Here is a 22,782-nt window from a genome sequence, read left to right as displayed (position 1 = left end):
AAAGCATTGTTTCATACGCTGCTATTGTTATTTAGCCCAAGGTCAGTCCAGATTGAGCAGACGGGAATCAAATATGTTTGAATAATTACCATTCTATAGGAAGTCTGATCAATAAGGCCTTGTGAGTGGATTTGGTGGACGGAAGCTGAGAGAGGTCCATCGTATATATATATATATATATATATGCGTATGTGTGTTTGTGTGTCTGTGTTTGTCCCCCTAGCATTGCTTGATAACCAATGCTGGTGTGTTTATGTCCCCGTTACTTAGCGGTTCGGCAAAAGAGACCGATAGAATAAGTACTGGACTTACAAAAAGAATAAGTCCCAGGGTCGAGTTGCTCGATTAAAGGCGGTGCTCCAGCATGGCCACAGTCAAATGACTGAAACAAGTAAAAGAGTAAAAGAGAGAGAGAGAGAGAGTAATAAGTATCCGGACTGTTGCCATAGTAACAAAGCTAAAGCACACAGAGTGAAGCCGCTTGGCACAGGTTGTGTGCATACACACTAAGTTTTAATGTTCTAGCTCACTTCTGCTGTTTACAGCAGTGCTTGGAAGGAAGGTGTGTAGCGTGTGATCATCGCATTGACCATGACAGAGAAAGTTGTCATGGCAATGCCTGCTCAGAAGCTTGCACAAAGTTACAGGAAGTGTACGGTGATTAATGTATGAGCCACACACAAGTATACGAGCGATTCAGACATTTCCAAGATAGCCGAAAAAATGTCAATATTGACGAACATTCTGAGGGACCTACAACCAGCAGAACAGAGAAAAAGCATCACAAATGTGTGTGCAGCTGTGAGGGGAAATCATCGAATCACCATCCATGAGTTATCAGAAGATGTGCACTTTAGTTACGGTTCAGTTCAGTCCATTATCACTGAAGATTTGGGTACGAGACGCGTGTCTGCTAATTTTGTGCCCAAACTGCTTTCAGCTGACCCGAAAGGTACTCAGGTTTTAGTTGCACAAGATCTCTTTGATTGTGTCAAGAACAATGGAAACCTTTTGAAAACTTTTGTGTAAGCCTCTGAGCAGGTATTGCCAAGCTTTTGGCAAAATTTGAAGCAGATTCTCTGCTCAACTTTTTTCATACTTTTGTCCATCTTTTTTGTTCCTCATCTCCTAGCATAAAGTCGCTTCCCTGTTGCCAATGCCATCTGGCCTCCTCCTCCAAGTTTGCAGTCTTGCAAACTGCATGACATTCTCACTAATGATAGTAGAATGCAAAAAAAAACCCCACTCAGTACGCTCTGTGAAGTGGTTGGCATTAGGAAGGTCATGCAACCACAGAAACCACACCAAAGCAGACACTGGAGCACAGTGCAATCTAGCAGATCCTGTCAAATTCATCATCATCATCATTGTTTAGCGTCTGCTTTCCATGCTGGCATGGGTTGGACGGTGCAACTGGGGTCTGGGAAGCCAGAAGGCTGCACAAGGCCCAGTTTGATCTGGCAATGTTTCTACGGCTGGATGCCCTTCCTAATGCCAACCACTCTGTGAGTGTAGTGGGTGCTTTTTACGTGCCACCGGCACAGGTGCCAGACGAGGCTGGTAAACGGCCACGATCGGATGGTGCTTTTTACGTGCCACCGGCACGGAGACCAGGCGAGGCTGGCAATGGCCACGATCGGATGGTGCTTTTTACGTGCCACATCAAATTGTAATTGTGATAATAATTTCCTTTCAGTCATCAACCATTGTAACAGTTAGAGTGTGTTAACCATAACAGTGCATTTACCAGGACAATGTCGCCACAGAATTTGCCCCAAAACATTCAGGGTCTACCTTGCTCAATAACAGCCTGGGCTTCCATTTTGTAAAAGGATGCAAAACAAAATAATTATATACCTAATTATATAATTAAAATAATTATATATTATTATACATATATATATAATATACATATATTATATATATATATGTCACATTCCTGGGGAATTCATAACTTTGTGCATGTGTGTGTGTGTATTTGGTTCAGTGGTTAAAGAGTCAGGCTCACAGTCATGAGATAGTGAGTCTGATTCCTGGACTGGGCTATGAGCTGTGTTCTTGAGCAAGACACTTTATTTCACATTGCTCCAGTTCACTCAGCTGTAGAAATGAGTTGTGACGTCACAGGTGCCAAGCTGTATCAGCCCCTTTGCCTTTCCCTTGGATAACATTGGTGGTGTGGTGAGGGGAGGCTGGTATGCATGGGCGACTGCTGGTCTTCCATAAACAACTTTGCAAAGGCTTGTGCCTCGGAGGGTAACTTTCTAGGTGCAATCCCATGGTCAGTGCCGTGACTGAAGAAGGTCTTTACCTTTTATACATATATATATATATATATATCATCATCATCATCATCATCATCATCATCATTTAACATCTGTTTTCCATGCTAGCACGGGTTGGACGGTTCGACCGGGGTCTGGTAAGCCATGGAGGCTGCACCCGGCTCCAGTCTGATTTGGTAGTGTTTCTACAGCTAGCTGCCTATATATATATATATCAAGTGATCACATGATCAATCAGACTATCAGATGTTGTTATACATCACTGGTCACAATGCACTTTGCATAATGTCTTAGCTTTCGAATGATGCCACACTGCTGGTTAGGCATGCAGGCCCAAATTCCCCACTAATTGGAAGGCTATTCTGTTGCAGCGTTACCAATTTACAGGTGAGTAGACTGGAGCAATGCGAAATAAACTATTTTGCTCAAGAACACATTGTGCAGCCAGTCTGGAAATCGAACCCACAATGCAGTGATTGCGAATGTATCTCTTTAACCACTAGGCCACATGCCTTCATATTATATATATATATATTTAAATATTATTTAAATAAAACCCTTGATTCAATAGCATTGTGTACAAACTCTATATTTGGTATGACCGATTTTAAATACTATTGGATTCTACTCACAAGGTATTGGAATCTTATATGTATACCATTCTGCCTAAATAATGGATCTACAAATGCAAAATCCCTGCATATCTCACATCTATTTACATTCCTCCACTTCACTCTCTATTTCATATCCTATCTAGAATAACTATTGCTTAACCATTTTCTCACACCGTCTCCGATGAAAGGATATAATAAATATCCTGGAAACATCTGTAAGACCTTTTATTTATAAATGTTCTAAAATCTTCACACCCTTAGTTTTTTATCTCATTCTGAAAAAACAAAACTTTTTATATATACACACGCTGATATATGACCTACGTTGGACTCCTTATTCGCATAATCACCGAACCTGGAGCTTAACTATTGTCTATCTATAGCACTTACTCAGCATTACCTGTCACCTTTGGGTCTTACTGACACCATTACCCCTTATAACCCTTCTCTCTCTCTCTCTCTCTCTCTCTCTCTCTCTCTATATATACTATATATATATATATATATTATATATATATATATAATATATATATATATATGTATATATATATATATATATATGTATATATATATATATATATTATATATATATATTAATATATATATATATATATATATGTATATATATATATACATTTATATGGGGAGAGTTTACGCAAAAAACAAAAGACGAAGACAGGTGGTGTACAAAACGAACAGATGTATTAGTATAACGCTCAGGAATAGAAAAAGTCTTTTACATTTCGAGCCTATGCTCTTCTACAGAATGGAACACAGAAAAAACAAGGAGAGAAAAAAATGTGTGTAGTGGCTAATGATCTATCATGGTGACTATATATATATATATATATATAAGCTTGCATCTGTACTTTATGAGTAGATTTAAGGTAAGCCAAATAGATAAATAAATAAAAGCAACTAATACGTTAAGAGAAAAGAACTGTGAGGGAGACAAAAAACAGATGTCAACTGATGCATGGAAGAGTGTGTGGTGTGTGTGTGTGTGTGTGTGTGTGAGTACCTAATGATTTAATTCACTATTCTTACTCATACATGTAATAAATACAATTACTACAGATATATGCCATAATTAGTGTTAATGTTTCTAACTCAGGAATTTGGAGGAGACATTAGCAAGTTAATTAGAAACAATTATGCAGATTGATGGGAAAATAATGCTAGCAGTTAACCAATATTGTCGTAATTATTCCATATCAGGCAACTGCACATCACGTGTTTGGCAGGGAAAAATTACACTTCCCTGTATACGCTGAAGAAGTGATGCGCGAATCGCTAAGTAAATGTGCAAGATCATGCACTGGCTGATGTAAATAACTATTTCAAATTTTGGCACAAGGCCAGCAATTTTAAGGTAGGAGTGTGGTCAGTCAATTACATCATGGCTAGTACTTGATTTGTACTTTATTTTGTCAGAAACGTTAGCATGCCGGGCGAAATACGTAGCCGTATTTCGTCTGCCGTTACGTTCGGAGTTCAAATTCTGCCGAGGTCGACTTTGCCTTTCATCCCTTTGGGGTAGATAAATTAAGTACCAGTTACACACTGGGTTCAATGTAATCGACTTAATCCGTTTGTCTGTCCTTGTTTGTCCTCTCTGTGTTTAGCCCCTTGTAGGTAGTAAAGAAATATATTTTAGTGACCCCAAAAAGGATGGGACAAAGTTGCCCTTGGCAGTATTTGAACTCAGAATGCAAAGAACCAGAGGAATTAATTGCTTGCCAAGCATTTTACCCAGTATGCCAATGACTCTGTCAGCTTTCTGGTTTGTGCAAATAATGCACAACTCTATACTCTAAGCGGTAGAGCCCCAGCATGGCCACGGCCTTTGGGCAAAAACATTTTTAAGGATTTAAGGATTTCAAAGCCACGTACCTTCTTGAAAACTCTCCCATTCTGTTGCACCTCGTCCTCGACACTGAGGACTTCGCGTGTTCCTAGACATGGTCTTGGTCCATAAAGCTTCACAGCTCGACAGAACAAATCGTCGACAGTGACGCATTCATCCTGAAACAAAGCTGTTGTCAACTCTCCACCGGGACAATCCACGGATCGGTAAGGAGAGTCGGGTGTGCCATTGACTGATCTAGCCTGGATTTAAAAATATATAATAAAAAAAGGCATTCATTAGATTAACTTGTCAGGTTATGAATTTTGAACATTATTTTAATAATAATAATAATAATAATAATAATAATATTAATAATAATAATGATAATGATAACAATAATAATAATAATAATAATAATATTAATAATATTAATAATAATAATAATAATAATAATAATAATATTAACAACAACAACAACAACAACAACAACAATAATAATAACACTGTGTAACATGATTTTTGTCCTTGGTTAGCAACTTTTATTTCCTATTTGCTTACCTCTGGAAAATATGAAAAATGGCTAATATTTCCTTCCAACTTTGCTTTTCTTACATTTATTCAAACCCCAAAGAATCCCTCTCAATACATGGTTATGATGCTCCCTCGACTACTCCTGCTCATCATCAGAGATGCACATATTGTTAGCCACTAAGGAACATGCTCAAGTGGTTAATGTCAGGCAACTAACAAGCAAATCTGAAGTACTGAGCAGAATATTTTCTATAATGATATTTCTGCTTCAGCAACTCAGCACTGAATCTGTCTGAGATGTAATGGCAAAATAGGTCAGTTTGAAAACCTTGATGTTCAGGTCACAAAAGCAAAGTGTGAAGGGAATGGCAGTCATTTCCTTTGATTTCTAGACAGAAGCAAATGGGAAAAACACTTACTGACCAAAGACATGAAAAAAATTAAAATCTAGTTACACAATGTAATAATAATAACAATAATAATAATAATAATAATAATAATAATAATAATAATAATAATAATAATAATAATGATGATGATGATGCTGGAAGAGGGTGAAACTGAAAGCTAAGCAGTATCATTACTGCTTCTATCATGGCCAGTATCTTACATGGGACTTGAACTCAACACCACAAGATAACGAAGTATTCAACAATGATATAGTCATCTCACTTGCTCAGAACAACGAGCAATTCTACTGCACAGTAGCTTATTACAGCTAGTAAGACAGGGCCACTGAGAATTAAATGTCCTGGTTTTAAGGACTCAACTAAGTTGCTACATGCAGGATTTAAATGTTGATCGCTCTGCATATATTGTCCAGTGTCAACATGGCCCCCAGCTGTTGAAAGCTCCTTTGGATAGCACATACATTCATGTGTGTACATTGTGTGCGTTATTTACTGGAGATAAAAATGATATGGACCTACTGACACAGCATGCTACCTCGGTCTCCTTCGACCCAAGTCAGCATGGAACAATGGTTGTAAAATGATTCTCTCTCCCTCAAACACACACCCACATTTGTGCATGCAAATATATGCCATTATCACCATCATCTGTTTCTTTAATGCCCACAAGGGGCCAAACATAGAGAGGACAAACAAGGACAGACATAGGGATTAAGTCGATTACATCGACCCCAGTGCGTAACTGGTACTTATTTAGTCGAACCCCGAAAGGATGAAAGGCAAAGTCGACCTTGGCAGAATTTGAACTCAGAACATAACGACAGACAAAATACCTATTTCTTTACTACCCACAAGGGGCTAAACACAGAGGGGACAAACAAGGACAGACAAGTGGATTAAGTCAATTACATCGACCCCAGTGCGTAACTGGTACTTTATTTAATCGACCCCGAAAGGATGAAAGGCAAAGTCGACCTCGGCAGAATTTGAACTCAGAACGTAATGGCAGATGAAATACGGCTACGCATTTCGCCCGGTGTGCTAACGGTTCTCCCAGCTCGCTGCCTTTATCACCATCATCGTCATTTAACATCCGCTCTCCATGTTGGCATGTGACGGACTGTTTGACATGGAGCTGGCTCGCAGGGAGCTGTCCAGGCTCCAACTATCTATTGTGGTATGGTTTCTACGGCTGGATGTCCTTCCTAGTGCCAACCATTTAACAGCGTGTGCTGGGTGCTTTTTTTTAGATGCCACCAGCATGGATGCATTTATACAGCACCAGCGTTGAGTGCATTAACACAGCCCCAGCACCAGCACAGATGCACTAATGCAGCACCGGCACAGGTGCTTTTTAAGTGGCACCGGCACCTGAATGGACAAGACTGTAAGTTTGGAAGACAGCGATTCGGTGGCACGTAAAAAGCACCCACTAGTTGCACTAGAAACACATAGAGATTAAAGAAGGAAACTTCTACACAGTTACTTAGCTTGCTAAAAATAGCTGCCAGATTTCTTCAAATCACATCCTATTGACTTAAAAAAAGGAAGAACACATTCAACAATGTAGTCTAAGATGTATGAAAATGGCACAGTGACACATGGAATGTCTTTGATCATATAAGAATTTAATCGTGGCGACCTGGGTTTAAACTAAAATAACCAGCATCGGATCGTTACCAGCATCTCCTTACTGGCACCTGTGCCGGTGGCATGTGTAAAAGATTCGAGCAAGGTCGTTGCCAGTGCCGCCTGACTGGCCCCCGTGCTGTTGGCACATAAAAAGCACCCACTACATTCATGGAGTGGTTGGCGTTATAGGAAGGGCTGTAGAAACACTGCCAGATCAGACTGGGCCTAGTGCAGCCTCCTGGCTTCCTAAACCCCAGTTGAACCGTCCAAACCCATGGTAGCATGGAAAGCGGAGGTTAAACAATGATAATGATGATGATGATGATGACATGTCTTATCAAGTACAGCAAATTGCCACATCGCCTGGTCCCTTGTCATTGCCTCATGTGCATTTATAGGCCCACAATTTGTGCGCCTGGTTTAGAAACATGGCTGTTATAAGTCCACCACCACCAGCACCACAACAGTTCAAACTAAACTAGGATAATCACAATGCTTATAAGAAATAGTCAAATCCTACCTTGATCCTGCTGGAAGCCTTTAACTTCTCTGCAGGCTTGCACACTAGATAGTATGGAATGAATGTCACTACACCATAGAGATGAACAATGGCCTTGAAGAAGCCAAAAATTATGGAGAAGAAAACGTCATTCATCTCATTGCTAAAAGTAACACACCTGAAAAAGAAAAGAAAAGAAAAGATGATTAGTGAAAGGTGTCTTATAAAGGTATGCAGCAACATATTTTAAGGGAGGAAACAGTCAATGGGTCCCAATACTTAATAGGTACTTATTTTATCAATTCTGTAAAAGTATAAAAGACATTGATGACTTGAGTGGGATTTGAACTCAGAATGCTAAGTGAGATAAGAAACACCGCAAAATATTTTGTCAAATGATCTACTGATTCTACTGCCCACCAGGATAAGACAATATATGTTTTGAACATCCCAACCACACGGTTCCGGATTCAGTCTACTACTGTAGCCATCTACTAAAGCTTCAGCTGACCAAAGCCTTGTGACTGGATTTGGAAAAAGCCCATCATTCCATCGTGTGTGTGTGTGTATGTGTGTGTGTGAAGCACAATGGCCCAGTGGTTAGGGCAGCGGTCATAGGATCACAGTTTTAATTCCCAGACTGGGCGTTGTGAGTGTTTATTGAGCAAAAGCACCCAAAGCCCCACGAGGCTCCGGCAGGGGGTAGTGGCGAACCCTGCTACACTCTTTCACCACAACTTTATCTTACTCTTCCTTCCTGTTTCTGTTGTACCTGTATTTCAAAGGGCCAGCCTTGTCACATTCTGTGTCATGCTGAATCTCCCCAAGAACTACGTTAAGGGTACACGTATCTGTGGGGTGCTTAGCCACTTGCACCTTAATTTCACGAGCAGGCTGTTCCGTTGATCAGATCAGCTGGAACCCTCGTCATCATAACAGACGGAGTGCCACAATCTATGCATGTGTGTCTTTGTGTCTGAATTTGTCCCCCACCACCATTTGATAACTGGTGTTGATGCGTTTACATCCTTGTCACTTTGCAGGATGAAAGGATGAAAGGCAAATCTGACCTTGGAATTTGAGCTCGAAATGTAAAGAGGGAAAGCTACTAAGCCTTTTACCTTGTTCAGCAGTGATTCAGTCAGCTCACTGCCTTAATAATAATAATAATGATAATAATAATAATAATGATAATGATAATAATAATAATAATACCAGGAAACCCAAAAATGGCAGAAATTCAAAAGATAGTGCTCATGGGAACTGCTCATATCCTACGCAAAATACTTTCTATGTAATCTCAGGGTTTAAAACAAACACAATTTTCGGGGGGGTTTTTTTTTTTTTTTTTAGACATTCACTAGTACAACACCAAAAAAACCCCAAATATATGGCACACTAAGCATAACAACAACATGAACTTCCAACCTGTTGTCTCTTGAGGTCTCTGGGTGAGACTTGGGAACCAACTTGTACAAATATAAAGCCAAAGTCAAACATAGAATAATAATAATAATAATAATAATAATAATAATAATAATAATAATAATAATAATAATAATAATAATAATAACAATAATAATAACAATAATAAGAACAATAATAACAATAATAACAATAATAACAAAATAATAATAATAATAATAATAATAATAATAATAATGATAATAATGATGATGACGATGATGATGATGATGTTAATTCATTTTACTACCGCAAGGATGATGGATGAAGGACATCAGAACAAACTCCGGAAAAATGCCGAGTATTCCATCAAGCATGAAAAGGAAATTGATAAATGGAAGCCAACAAGGCAAATAAAAAATACGACAACACGAAAAGAGACTTATATATTTATAATCAACTAAAAGCTTTATGGCAACAGTTCAAAGACCGAAACTAGTAGAATAATAGAAACGGGGCCAGGGTGGGAAAGGGTGGCCATATATGGGTAAAAGTCTGTGTGCAAGCGCACATTGTACTGCGGATGTAAATGGTGCAACAGAACAAAGTGATCGTTATACTCTTTTACTCTTTTACTTGTTTCAGTCATTTGACTGCGGCCATGCTGGAGCACTGCCTTTAGTCGAGCAAATCGACCCCCCCAGGACTTATTCTTTGTAAGCCTAGTACTTACTCTATCGGTTCTCTTTTGCCGAACCGCTGAGTTACGGGGACGCAAGCACACCAGCATCGGTTGTCAAGCGATGTTGGAGGGGACAAACACAGACACATAAACATACACACATGCATATATATATATATATATATATATATATATATACACATATACGACAGGCTTCTTTCAGTTTCCGTCTACCAAATCCACTCACAAGGCTTTGGTCAGCCCAAGGCTATAAGTAGAAGACATTTGCTCAAGGTGCCACGCAGTGGGACTGAACCCAAAACCATGTGGTTGGTAAGCAAGCTACTTACCACACAGCCACTCCTGCGCCTATATTTGTAGAGTCAATACATATAAAACTGTATCACAGTATTGGCCAGACTACCGCCTGTTTGTTATACACCACTGGTCACAATGCACATTGTTCTGGCTTCAGAACGATGCCACCTCACCAGTTGGACAGAGCAGGTCAGCATTTCCTGTGATTGCGATATCAGTCCACCACAGGGTTACCCATTGGCAGCTGAATGGACAAGAGCGAAACTAAAAGAAGAGTTCTGCTCAAGAATACAATGCATTGCCGGTCTGGGAATTGAAATCACAATCTTGCAACTGGAAGTGTTACGACTTATCTAGTAGGCCGGTTGTACTTAATGAGCTTCCTGCAATCAGAGAGGATGAGGATCTTAGTTCTTGATTCCATTTATTTTTCCTTGTTCCATTTTCTGCACCAACCTTCTTCACACTTTTGCTATGGTTTTTTTTTTCTTATTTTCTTACTTCCTAGCAGTGTTCTTGCTTTTTAAAAATATATATATATAATGCATAAACAGAGCCTGAAGGATTGCTTTGAGATACATGGCATATCTTATAAATATGCCTATTCCAAGTCTTATAATAGCATGAAACCATTAGCAGCTCTTTCACATATGTATTTTATCCTTTTCCTGCTATTCTGTTGGCATTATTCTGCATTTGAGAATTAATTATTTCTGTATATATATCCGTGTGTATGAGTGTGAGTGTGGGTGTGTGTATATATATACTTATATTTGTCAACTAAATGTGGTGGTCCTATACAGGACAGTGTTACTAATCAGACACAGACTGCGTGTCATTAGCCAGCTGGTCAGAATGTCTTCCTTTGGGCTAAAAACAACAGTAAAACTGTCCTCTATAGGAAAGCCACATTTAGTTTGCAAATATATTTTATGACTCTGTACTGTTACTGTTTATCTCATATTCAGAGATTTAATATATATATATACATATGTGTGTGTGTGTGTGTGTATATACACATATATACACACACACACACACACACATATATATATATACATATATATATATACACACACACACATATATATATATGTATATATAGATGTGTGTGTGTGTGTGTGTGTGAATGTATGTATGTATGTATATACATATATAAATTTAAATAATAAGCGTGAAAAATTGAATATTAATTTGATTAAAATCAATTTAAAACCAGTGGCCTAGCATATTGAAAAAATCTGAAGATTCAGAAAAATTATATAACATACATATAAGAGGGATAACCACTAAGTGGACATCCATTATGCTAGATGTAGACTCCATATGGTCTGACCACTAAGAAAAGATTGTTCTCAAGAAAATTCAGCAAACGCCAGAACATATATATATAGTCCCAAAACTGATCAAAGAGGAAAAGGATCCCATCACCTTTAAACAGAATCTGGACAAATTTCTTCAAGGAATAATAGATACGCCATCTATACCTGGATACAACTAACTCAACAAGAACTCACTATTTGAATGGACCATGATACCACAAAACTTCACTTAAAAAGGATTTAGATAATCCTATCAGGTGGTGCTATTAAGTTAGACAAAGCCTGGACCAATCTTTGGACAAAACATATCTGAGTATATCTAAGTTTATATATATATATAGGGAGAGTTTATGAAAAAAACAAAAGACGAAGACAGGTGGTGTACAAAACAAACAGATGTATTAGTATAACGCTCAGGAATAGAAAAAGCTTTTTACGTTTCGAGCCTACGCTCTTCTACAGAAAGGGACACAGAAAAAACAAGGAGAGAAACATATATACATATATATATACATACATATACACATATACATACATATACACACACACACACACACACACACACACACACATGCATATACGTATGTGTAAGCAAAGCCGTGTTTCTCTCCGAGTGTTACTTATGATTAAAATAACAACACAAAAATCTTGAAATTTTGCCAATGTGCTTGTTAAAAAATGGCTCCGAATTAGAAGCAAATCAGATGGAGAAGAATAACTATTTTTAATGCCAAAGAGTGACCTTCGGCATTTTTCAGGTACGCAAATGTACCTTAAGAGATATAAATAGAAATAAAACAAAACAGACATTGAATGATACAAGAGTAACAAAAGCAGGAAGGAAGGAATATCAAAAATCTAAAAGAAAAATAGTCTTTCTCTGTCTCTGTCTCTCTCTCTCTCTCTCTCTCTCAATATCTACAGCTATATATATAAGATCAGCAAAATTCAGATTCAGATGAATATGGTACTTAAGTCAAGAGGCACTAGAATTTTGTATGGTATTATCCATGGGGTGATTATAATCAAAATAAGCAACAAGTATATCTTAGGTAATGTGGTACAATCGTTTAATGCTACTTGATTTTATGAAACATTGTAAGTATTACAACAGTTTTAAAATGTTGAGCAATCTTCAGCCATTTATAGAAATATTAAAATGGAAGATTTCTATAAATGGCTGAAGATTGCTCTACATTTTAAAACTGTTGTAATACTTACAATGTTAAATAAAATGAAGTAGCATGAAACGATTGTACCACATTACCTAAGATATACTTGTTGCTTATTTTGAGTATATATATATATATATATATATTTAAATATATTTATAAGTGCAGGAGTGGCTGTGTGCTTCCCAACCACATGGTTCCGGGTTCATTGCCCCAGCAGGGTCATCAAGGAATTTTGAGAGGGCAGGAGGCATTGGAGGATATGATCTTGTGTCAGATGGTGAAAGATTAGAGTGTGACCAGAGACACAGAAACAAGTGTCTTGCTGTTGAAGTGATACAAGAACCTTTGAGCTGGGAGGGGCCATTGGAGGAGGTGACCTTGTGTCAGATGGTGAAAAGTTAAAGTGTGATAGAGAGGCAGAAACAGGCTTTTTGTTATAGAGGTACATGGTTACCTGGCCAAAGAGAGAGGGGAGCAGGGATGGGGAGTGTGAGATAATCATAGGGTATGAAGAGGAAATGTGAGGAAGAAAAAAGATGCAGTTTAGAAAAGGAGATGTCGTTTGGTTTCTTGGGGGTAACGTGTGTGAACATTTTATGGTTACGTTTGGGTGGAACACACCGTTTCTAGCACTCAGTTTCACTGATGGTGGGCAGGTCTTCTCTAGAACCTTATAGCGCCAGACATCTCGGTCCATTGCCATATATGTCTGAATAAAAATTTTATGCTAAAATTAACAACAAAAATATTTTTTAACATTCCCTGTTAAAAATCAAGGCAGAAGGTTGTCTTACATACATGCATAGGTCCTCTATGCTCTCAAATGCAATAACTTGATTTTTAAAGGTCAAACATGCCATACAAATGTAGCAACTATCTCATATAAAAGGGTATTTATGTAATTTTTTATTGCATAAAATAATTATTTCATATAGTAACAATGGGACTATATGGCCTCTATCATCAAGTTTTACTTGACTGCTGAATAATCTTCACTAAACAATTGGTTATTTAAGTTCAGGATATATTTGTGTGTACCGAGCTAATCAGTAGGCAAGTTCTACTTAAGTAGCTGCCGAAAGAACATTCCTATCCGCATAAGTTGCTACCTGGAGAACAGAAAATTTCAGCCACTTCAGCTAATTTTCAACACAAACACACACACACACACACATCTAGTTAAAGTGTAATATCACCAAAACCTTCCACTCCCTAAATTCAAAAACCCCAAAAGCAACACGTGTACGTGTGTGTGTGTGTGTGTGTGTGTGTGTGTGAGTGAATGCTTATGCTTGACAAGCAGTACTGGTGTCTTTACGTCCTCATAACTTAGCAGTTCAGCAAAAGACACTGATAAAAGACACTTGCCCAAGGTGCCAGCAGTGGGAATGAACCCGGAACCATGTGGTTGGTAAGCAAGCTACTTACCCACACAGCCACTCCTGCGCCTATATATATATATTATATAATATAATATATATATATATATATATATATAATATTATATATATATTATATATATATATAAATTTAGTGAGAGTAGGACAAATAAAATCCAAGCTACATAGGTTTCCTAGCTATCATATCCTCTGACGTAATAATTACCCAACAAGAAGTACCCAGCTAACTACTAACCAGGCCAAAGATACCTTAATCATATGAAGGTTACACTGTCATTTGGGAATCCAAGGACCCCTCATTGAGTAATTACTACATCAGAGGACCTGCTAGCTAGTCTGGATTTTTACCTGTTCCACTCCCTCAATTTGGATTTTTATTTTTTCATTTGCATTCATAGCGTCTCTAGTTGATAACCATAAATTTTTCCAGCTTCAATATGGGGAATAAAAACTACAACTTTCGGTGCCAATAAATTATTGTTCCTGAATGTTGTTTTTTACACCTACCACGGACTGCTTGAACCTTACAAGCCTCCTGCACTTAAATCCTTGGATCTTACAATTACATACATACATATATATATATATATATATATATATATATATGAAGGCGGCGAGCTGGCAGAAACGTTAGCACGCCAGACGAAATGCTTAGCGGTATTTCGTCTGTTGTTACACTCTGAGTTCAAATTGCGCCGAGGTCGACTTTGCCTTTCATCCTTTCAGGCGATAAATAAAGTACCAGTTTCACACTGGGGTCAATGTAAACGACTTAATCCCTTTGTCTGTCTTTGTTTTCCCCTCTATGTTTACCCCTTGTGGGCAGTATAAACATATATATATATAATATTATATATATATATGAAGGCGGCGAGCTGGCAGAAACGTTAGCACGCCAGACGAAATGCTTAGCGGTATTTCGTCTGTTGTTACACTCTGAGTTCAAATTGCGCCGAGGTCGACTTTGCCTTTCATCCTTTCAGGGTCGATAAATAAAGTACCAGTTTCACACTGGGGTCAATGTAAACGACTTAATCCCTTTGTCTGTCTTTGTTTGTCCCCTCTATGTTTAGCCCCTTGTGGGCAGTAAAGAAACATATATATATATATATATATATATATATAGGTATGTATTTATGTATTTATTTCACAGCAAGGATAAGATGTCTGATGAGCAAAACACATCCACCCACAAAGTCTATCAATCTATCTTCTTAATTTATCAAAATGGAGTTTATACTTTGATAAGGGAAACTAATTTTTCTTCTTGTCATCTTTTTGTTTCTTTGTTGTTGTTTTTTATTTATATATATATATATATATTCTTTGATAGTTTATTTATTTTTTTTTTCTTTGTAAATTTTGGTTTCTCATGAGACTTTGAAATCTAGGTCTCTCTCTCTTAATTAGATAACTAATATCTTAGCCACAAACAAAAGAGTTTCAGAAATCAGGAAAGCGAAATCCAAATCCCAGTTTTTGTCTTTTATCGTATGATTTTTCTTTTTTTTTTCTTCTTTTCTTTCTTTTTTTCTCTTTTTTTTTTTTTTCCTTTTTCTAAATCATCTGAAAAGATTTAACAGTAATCAGGAAGAATTGGTATTTGGTGCATGTGAGTGTATATGTGTTTTATATATATATATATATATATATATATATATATATATATATATACACCACACATATATATATACATATATCGGTGTGTATATATATATATATATATATATACACACACATACATATATATGTGTGTATGAATATATATATATATATATTTTATTTTTTATTTTATTTTATCTAGTTCAGCTCACGAGCTGTGGCCATGCTAGGGCGCTGCCATATATATATATATATATATATAATACATATACATATTATGTGTGTGTGTGTGTGTGTGTGTATATATATATATATATATACATATATATATGTGTGTGTGTGTGTGTATATATATATATATATATATATATATATGCCAGCATGGAAAACAGGTATGCTGATCGTGGTAATGGAGGTGGTGGTGGTGAGAGGATGAAGAGGAGGAGGAGGATATACATATATATATATATATATATATATATATATATATATATATATATATATACATGCTTTTTACATGCTGAGGCACAAAGAAGTACCCAGTGCACTCTGTAAAGTGTTTGGTATTAGGGAGAACATCCTGCTATAGAAACCAAGCTAGAAAAAAAAATCAATGGACCTCATGATTGTGAGGTCAACACTCTAACCACTGAGCCATGTGCCTTCACACACACACACACACACACACCACACACACACACACACACACACACACACACATACATACGCACACACAAAGGAGAAAGAGGACATCTATGAACCACTGATAAGGAGTTTCCAAATCCAGCACCCAAAATACTCTTTCAGTTTCATATTTATTTGTTGCAAATAAGTATGAATACAAATAAAAATAATACTGAATAATGACAGACAGACGGGCATGAGAACACTCTCTTTACTCTCTCTTTACTCTTTTATTGTTTCAGTCATTTGACTGCGGCCATGCTGGAGCACCGCCTTTAATCGAGCAACTCGACCCCGGGACTTATTCTTTTGTAAGCCCAGTACTTATTCTATCGGTCTCTTTTGCCGAACTGCTAAGTGACGGGGACATAAACACACCAGTATCAGTTGTTAAGCAATGGTGGGGGGACAAACACAGACACACAAACAAACACACACACACACATATATATATGATGGGCTTCTTTTCAGTTTCCGTCTACCAAATCCACTCACAAGGCTTTGGTCGGCCCGAGGCTATAGTAGAAGACACTTGCCCCCAGGTGCCACGCAGTGGGACTGAACCCGGAACCATGTGGTTGGTAAACAAGCTACTTACCACACAGCCACTCCTGCGCCTAATACATACACAAAACAAAACAAACAAATCTGCATACATACACACACACCACACACACACACAACACAAAAATATTGATGTTGGAATTCCAACGAAGGAGCCTTGGATCTAGGTTAGAAACTGGCTCTTCCTCTATTGGCAAGAAATATTCAAATAAAACTGAACGACAGACAGACACACATATAAATAAATAATGACTATTTGAAGCTTGTTTTGACTTTAGTCATATTGCTCACTGCCTTCGTTAGCCAGTTTTGCTAATAAATGTCATATTACTACAACAATATTGTGAGAAGAAATAATTACAAGCAAACACTAAACATCATAACTGGAGCCTGTTTCCGATAAAAATCTCAACAAAACGAACAAAAACGTCTATTCTCCCCCAGTGGGAAGGAGGTCCCAGAAACCAACAGATATTTGATAAATTGAATTATCAAAACTCTGCATCGTTATTAATTACCACACATTGGTTACAGCTAATTTAACTGAGAGGAAATGCAAGTTAATCTATGATGCAGAAATAACAGAAATGAACAGAGCATAAAATTATATTTATATATATATCTTTAGATGCAGACATGGCTGTGTGGTGAGAAGCTTGCTTCTCAGCCACGTGGTTCTGGGTTCAGTCCCGCTGTGTGGCACCTTGGGCACACAGCCACTTGTGCATGGATTTGGTAGATAGTAGCTGAAAGAAGTATGTGTGTGTATGCATGTGACTCTTTGTGCCTGTTCGTTCCCCACCACCATGACAACTGGAGTCAGTGTGTTCAGGAGGCCGTAACTTAGCAGTTCAGCAAAAGTGAGTGACAGAATAAGTACCAGGCTTAACAAAAAATTGGGGAGATTCAGCATGACACAGAGTGTGCCAAGGCTGATCCTTTGAATTACAGTTACAACTCATTTTTGCCAGCTGAGTGGACTGGGGCAACGTGAAATAAAGTGTCTTGCTCAAGGACACAATGCGTCGCCAGGAATTGAACTCACAACCCTATGGTCGTAAACCAAATGCCCTAACCACTAAGCCATAGACCTTCCCGAACCACTGGGGTCGATGTAATCGACTTAATCCGTTTGTCTGTCCTTGTTTGTCCCCTCTGTGTTTAGCCCCTTGTGGGTAGTAAAGAAATGTATCTTTAATGTAGATTAAAGCAACGTTCAGCTGAATTTGCCAATGTGCCTTCATTACAGGAATAAATGGTGTTGCCTGGTTTAATGCCAACCACCTGGCTCTTGGGGACTCTTCATAAAGTTCACTTCAATGCAAGCATTTAGGCCAGGTCTTCATCAGGTGAAAACATCATCTCTGCCACACACCAACCTCCAAGACCTTAGAAGGAAAATCATGGGTTCTGCCCTCCTTCCTCCAACTAAACCATTAAAAAAAGGTTAGGCAACTAGATCATTATACAGATTTACATATATATATATATATATATATATATATATATACACACACAGGTGTGGCTGTGTGATAAGAATCTTGCTTCCCAAATATATGGTTCCGGGTTCAGTCCTACTGTGTGGCACCTTGGGCAAGTGTTTTCTACTATAGCCTCAGACCAACCAAAGCTTTGTAAGTGTATTTGGGAGACAAAAACTGAGAGAAGCCTGTTTTGTGTGCGTATATATATATATATATATATATATATATATATCTCCTTCTTCCACAGGTACCATCCACTTTCAGTGATCGGCACTTCTTCATGCAGCTGTCCTCATTCATACGCATCACATGTCCAAACCAACGTAGTCTTCTCTCTTGCATGCTGCATTTGATTCTTCTTATGCCCAACTTTTCCCTCAATACATTTGCACTTTGTCGTACATGTGCACTGATGCTGCACATCCAACAGAGCATACTGCCTTCATTTCTTTCCAGTCTACGCATGCCTTCTGTATTCAGAGCTCAGGTCTCTCTACCATGGAGCATCATACAGTCTACCTTTCCCTCTGAGAGAGAGAGAGAGAGAGAGAGAGAGAGAGAGTCCTTTCGTTGCCAATAGGGGTAATAGCTCTCTGAACTTCCTCCACCCTATTCTTATTCAAGAAACAATATATATATTTATATATGTATGTATATATATTTATGTGTGCATCTTTGTGTTTGCCCACCAACACCCACTGTCACTTGACAACCTATGTCAGTTTGTTTACGTTCCCATAACTCAGCAGTTCAGCAAAAGAGAATGATAGAATAAGTACTAGGCTTACAAAAAAAAAGTCTCAGGGTCAATTTCTTCAACTAAAAAAAAACTCTGTAAAACAGTGCTCCAGCATGGCTACAGTCAAATGATTGAAACAAGTAAGAAAATAAAAGAACAGATATATAGGCGCAGGAGTGGCTGTGTGGTAAGTAGCTTGCTTACCAACCACATGGTTCTGGGTTCAGTCCCACTGCGTGGCACCTTGGGCAAGTGTCTTCTACTATAACCTCGGACGCCGACCAAAGCCTTGTGAGTGGATTTGGTATACAGAAACTGAAAGAAGCCCGCAGCCCGTATATATATCTATATATATATTATAGGGTGGTTGTGTTTTTGTGTGTCTGTTGTTTGTCCCCCTAGAATTGCTTGCAACCGATGCTGGTGTGTTTATGTCCCCGTTACTTAGCGGTTCGGCAAAAGAGACCGATAGAATAAGTATGGGCTTACAAAAGAATAAGTCCCGGGGTCGAGTGCTGATTATATTAAAGGCGGTTGCCCAGATGGCCACAAGTCAAAACTGACTGAGATGAAACAAGTAAAAGAGTAAAGAGATACTCTCACTCACTCACTCACTCTCTCTTCTTCTCTCTCTCTCTATCTCGACTCTCTCTCTCTCTCTCTCTCTCATACACACACACAATACACACTCTATACACACACAAACAAACAGGCCTAGTTTTCTGCTACGCCATATAAATTCTTCTAAAGTGATCAAATTCTGGTACAGGTCAAGGCCTGTGAAGAGATGGATTGCAAAATTTACTAAGGCACATGTAAGTATAAACATTATCCCACTCATGATATCTGATGCAATGTTTGGTAAAAATCAAACTATGGCACAGCTCTCCTTATAAAACCAAAACCACTCCCAATGAGTTATATTATGAATGGTGTATATATTACAATCAATGCAGTTACTCTTGAGTTTCCATAGTGCACTGATGTTTCTTCCAACAAGTTATATATACATATATCTGTATTGTGTGTGTATGCTATATATATATATATATATATATATATATATATATTACACACACATATATTTCAACAAAACCTGTCCAACGAACAGAAAACTCTGAATAACAGCTTTTATATTTCTGCTGCTTTTAAATAAAGTATATTTACATATATACATATATATATATACAGACGTATATATATATATATGGCTGATGCCAGCGCCGCCCCGACTGGCTTCTGTGCCGGTGGCACATAAAAAGCACCATCCGAACGTGGCCGTTGCCAGCGCCGCCTTAGCTCGCTTCCATGCCAGTGGCACGTTAAAAGCTCCAACCGATCGTGGGCGATGCCGGACACCCCTGGCACCTGTGCAGGTGGCACGTAAAAAGGACCCACTACACTCGCGGAGTGGTTGGCATTAGGAAGGGCATCCAGCTGTAGAAGCTCTGCCAGATCAGACTGGAGCCTGGTGCAGCCCCTGGCTTCCCAGACCCCAGTCGAACCGTCCAACCCGTGCTAGCGCGGAAAACGGACGTTAAACAATGATGATGATGATGATGATGATATATATATTGATGATTTGCTTTGCCCACTCTCAAGAGCTTCTAACTATAGGTAAATTTTCATCATCTGCAATATCATCTCAGACAGAGTGAATGGTTAGCATAGACCATTATTTCTCATAGAGATGGGATGAACCTGTGAGGACTAATAAACAGGGTATGCACATTTCCGTATTCTCAAAATTGCGATGCTTTTAACAGTTTTAAACTGGTTAAACGCTGTGGCAAATGAAGAAGAATTATGCAGATACAAATTCTATTTTACCTTTGCATTCATAAAGAAGTTTGGAATGGTACAAAAATAAAATTTTATTCAGTTGTAGAACTTCTAGCTTAGAACACAAAGAGGGAGAGAAAAGAGAAAAAAAACTGGGAGCGAAACAGGCAAACAGGTGTCAGGAATAAGATGAGATGAGAATTAAAGCAGATAATTAGACAATTTTGTCCTACAGGAATTTGGGCAACCAGGGTTGGTCCTTTAGCATTTAAACTGGCCATATCCAACCAGAATATTCTACCTGTTTAATGCTCAAAGCAGCCAGATCCAGCATTTTACACCTGCTTTACAATGTCATTCTAAAAATTAACACTCATAGGCGCAGGAGTGGCTGTGTGGTAAGTAGCTTGCTAACCAACCACATGGTCCCGGGTTCAGTCTCACTGCATGGAATCTTGGGCAAGTGTCTTCTACTATAGCCCTGGGTCGACCAATGCCTTGTGAGTGGATTTGGTAGACGGAAACTGAAAGAAGCCCGTCGTATATATGTATATATATGCGTGTGTGTGTGTATGTGTGTCTGTGTTTGTCCCCCTAGCATTGCTTGACAACCAATGCTGGTGTGTTTACGTCCCCGTCACTTAGTGGTTCGGCAAAAGAGATCCGATAGAATAAGTGCTAGGCTTACAAAAAGAATAAGTCCCGGAGTCGATTTGCTCGACTAAAGGCGGTGCTCCAGCATGGCCGCAGTCAACTGACTGAAACAAGTAAAAGAGTAAAAGAGTAAAAAGAGAGTAATACCATTAAAGTTCCAAGGTAATGCCTGATTAATTCAAAACAATGTGAATAAATAAGCATTAAATTTGACAGCATTATCTGAATACTAGAGGGTCAAACTGACCCCAGTTCCTGACTGACACCCTATCTTATTGACCCTGGTGGGATGAAAGGTAGAGAAAATCTCAGCAGGATATGAACTCAGATTGCAAAGAACTGAAATAAATATCTCAAGACATTCTCTTTGACACTTTAATGATCTTGCCAGTCCTAACTATCTAAAGCAGTAGTTCTCAGCTACTTTTTGCCTATGGGCCCCTTCGATCCCTATTTTCCATTACTGGACCTCTGTAGATATTTGATGAATACCGTAAATCCTCGAGTATAGTCCACCCTTGAGTATAAGACGCAGGGGATTTTTAGGGGGCTGTACCTCTGAAAAACCTAAACCTTGTGTATGATATGCAACCCTTCTCTAACTTGAGTCAGGAGGTCTATATAATGTCTTTGGTTTGTAAAAATGTATATGTAAATGTCCTTTATTATTATTGTATATATAGCATAATGCAAACGTGTAGCTTTTTTGTGCATTTTGTTTGCAGAGAAAAGAAAAATAACAGTAATAACGTTTAATAAATGTTGCTTACTGCAAGTTATGGATGATTCTTTTATGACTTCATTGCTTTCAGGCTTAGCTTGAAGTATTTTGCGCCCGACATCAAAAATGCGTCTGAATAAACATTGCAGACAGCAAATAGAGACTTGGACATGCTTAGAAAATATTTTTCATTTTTAACCTCGTATATAGTATGCACTAGGGATTTTGTCCTTTAAATTTGGGGGAAAAAAGTGCGGATTATACTCGAGGATTTATGGTACAAAAAAAATCTAAATGTAATTTTATAATTAAATATCATTATGAATTGTATAAGAAAAAAATCATATTATTTTGTGTATTGTAGAAGTACAAGCAATTTATAGCAAATAAATTTTAACAAGAAAATCTTATATGAACCTCCGAGGGTTATA

At 38.1% G+C, this 22,782-nt stretch overlaps 1 protein-coding gene across 3 annotated transcripts in view; it reads right to left on the bottom strand.

Moving 5' to 3' along the window:
- The window catches only part of LOC115222125 (long-chain-fatty-acid--CoA ligase 4), a 136,866-nt gene that overhangs the window by 43,742 nt on the left and 70,342 nt on the right, over positions 1 to 22,782 (bottom strand). For all 3 annotated transcript variants that reach the window (XM_029792255.2, XM_029792256.2, XM_029792257.2), the window contains 2 exons: positions 7,842 to 7,998; positions 4,793 to 5,008 (listed from right to left, as the gene is read on the bottom strand). In XM_029792255.2, the coding sequence (XP_029648115.1) occupies positions 4,793 to 5,008; positions 7,842 to 7,976 (351 nt within the window). In that variant the 5' untranslated portion in view covers positions 7,977 to 7,998. The remainder of the gene's footprint in view (positions 1 to 4,792; positions 5,009 to 7,841; positions 7,999 to 22,782) is intronic.

Source organism: Octopus sinensis, linkage group LG19, assembly GCF_006345805.1.
Source record: "Octopus sinensis linkage group LG19, ASM634580v1, whole genome shotgun sequence".
NCBI classification, from domain to species: Eukaryota; Metazoa; Mollusca; class Cephalopoda; order Octopoda; family Octopodidae; genus Octopus; species Octopus sinensis.
The sequence above is the reverse complement of the archived record's forward strand: the minus strand, read 5'-3'. Positions and strand labels throughout refer to the sequence as shown.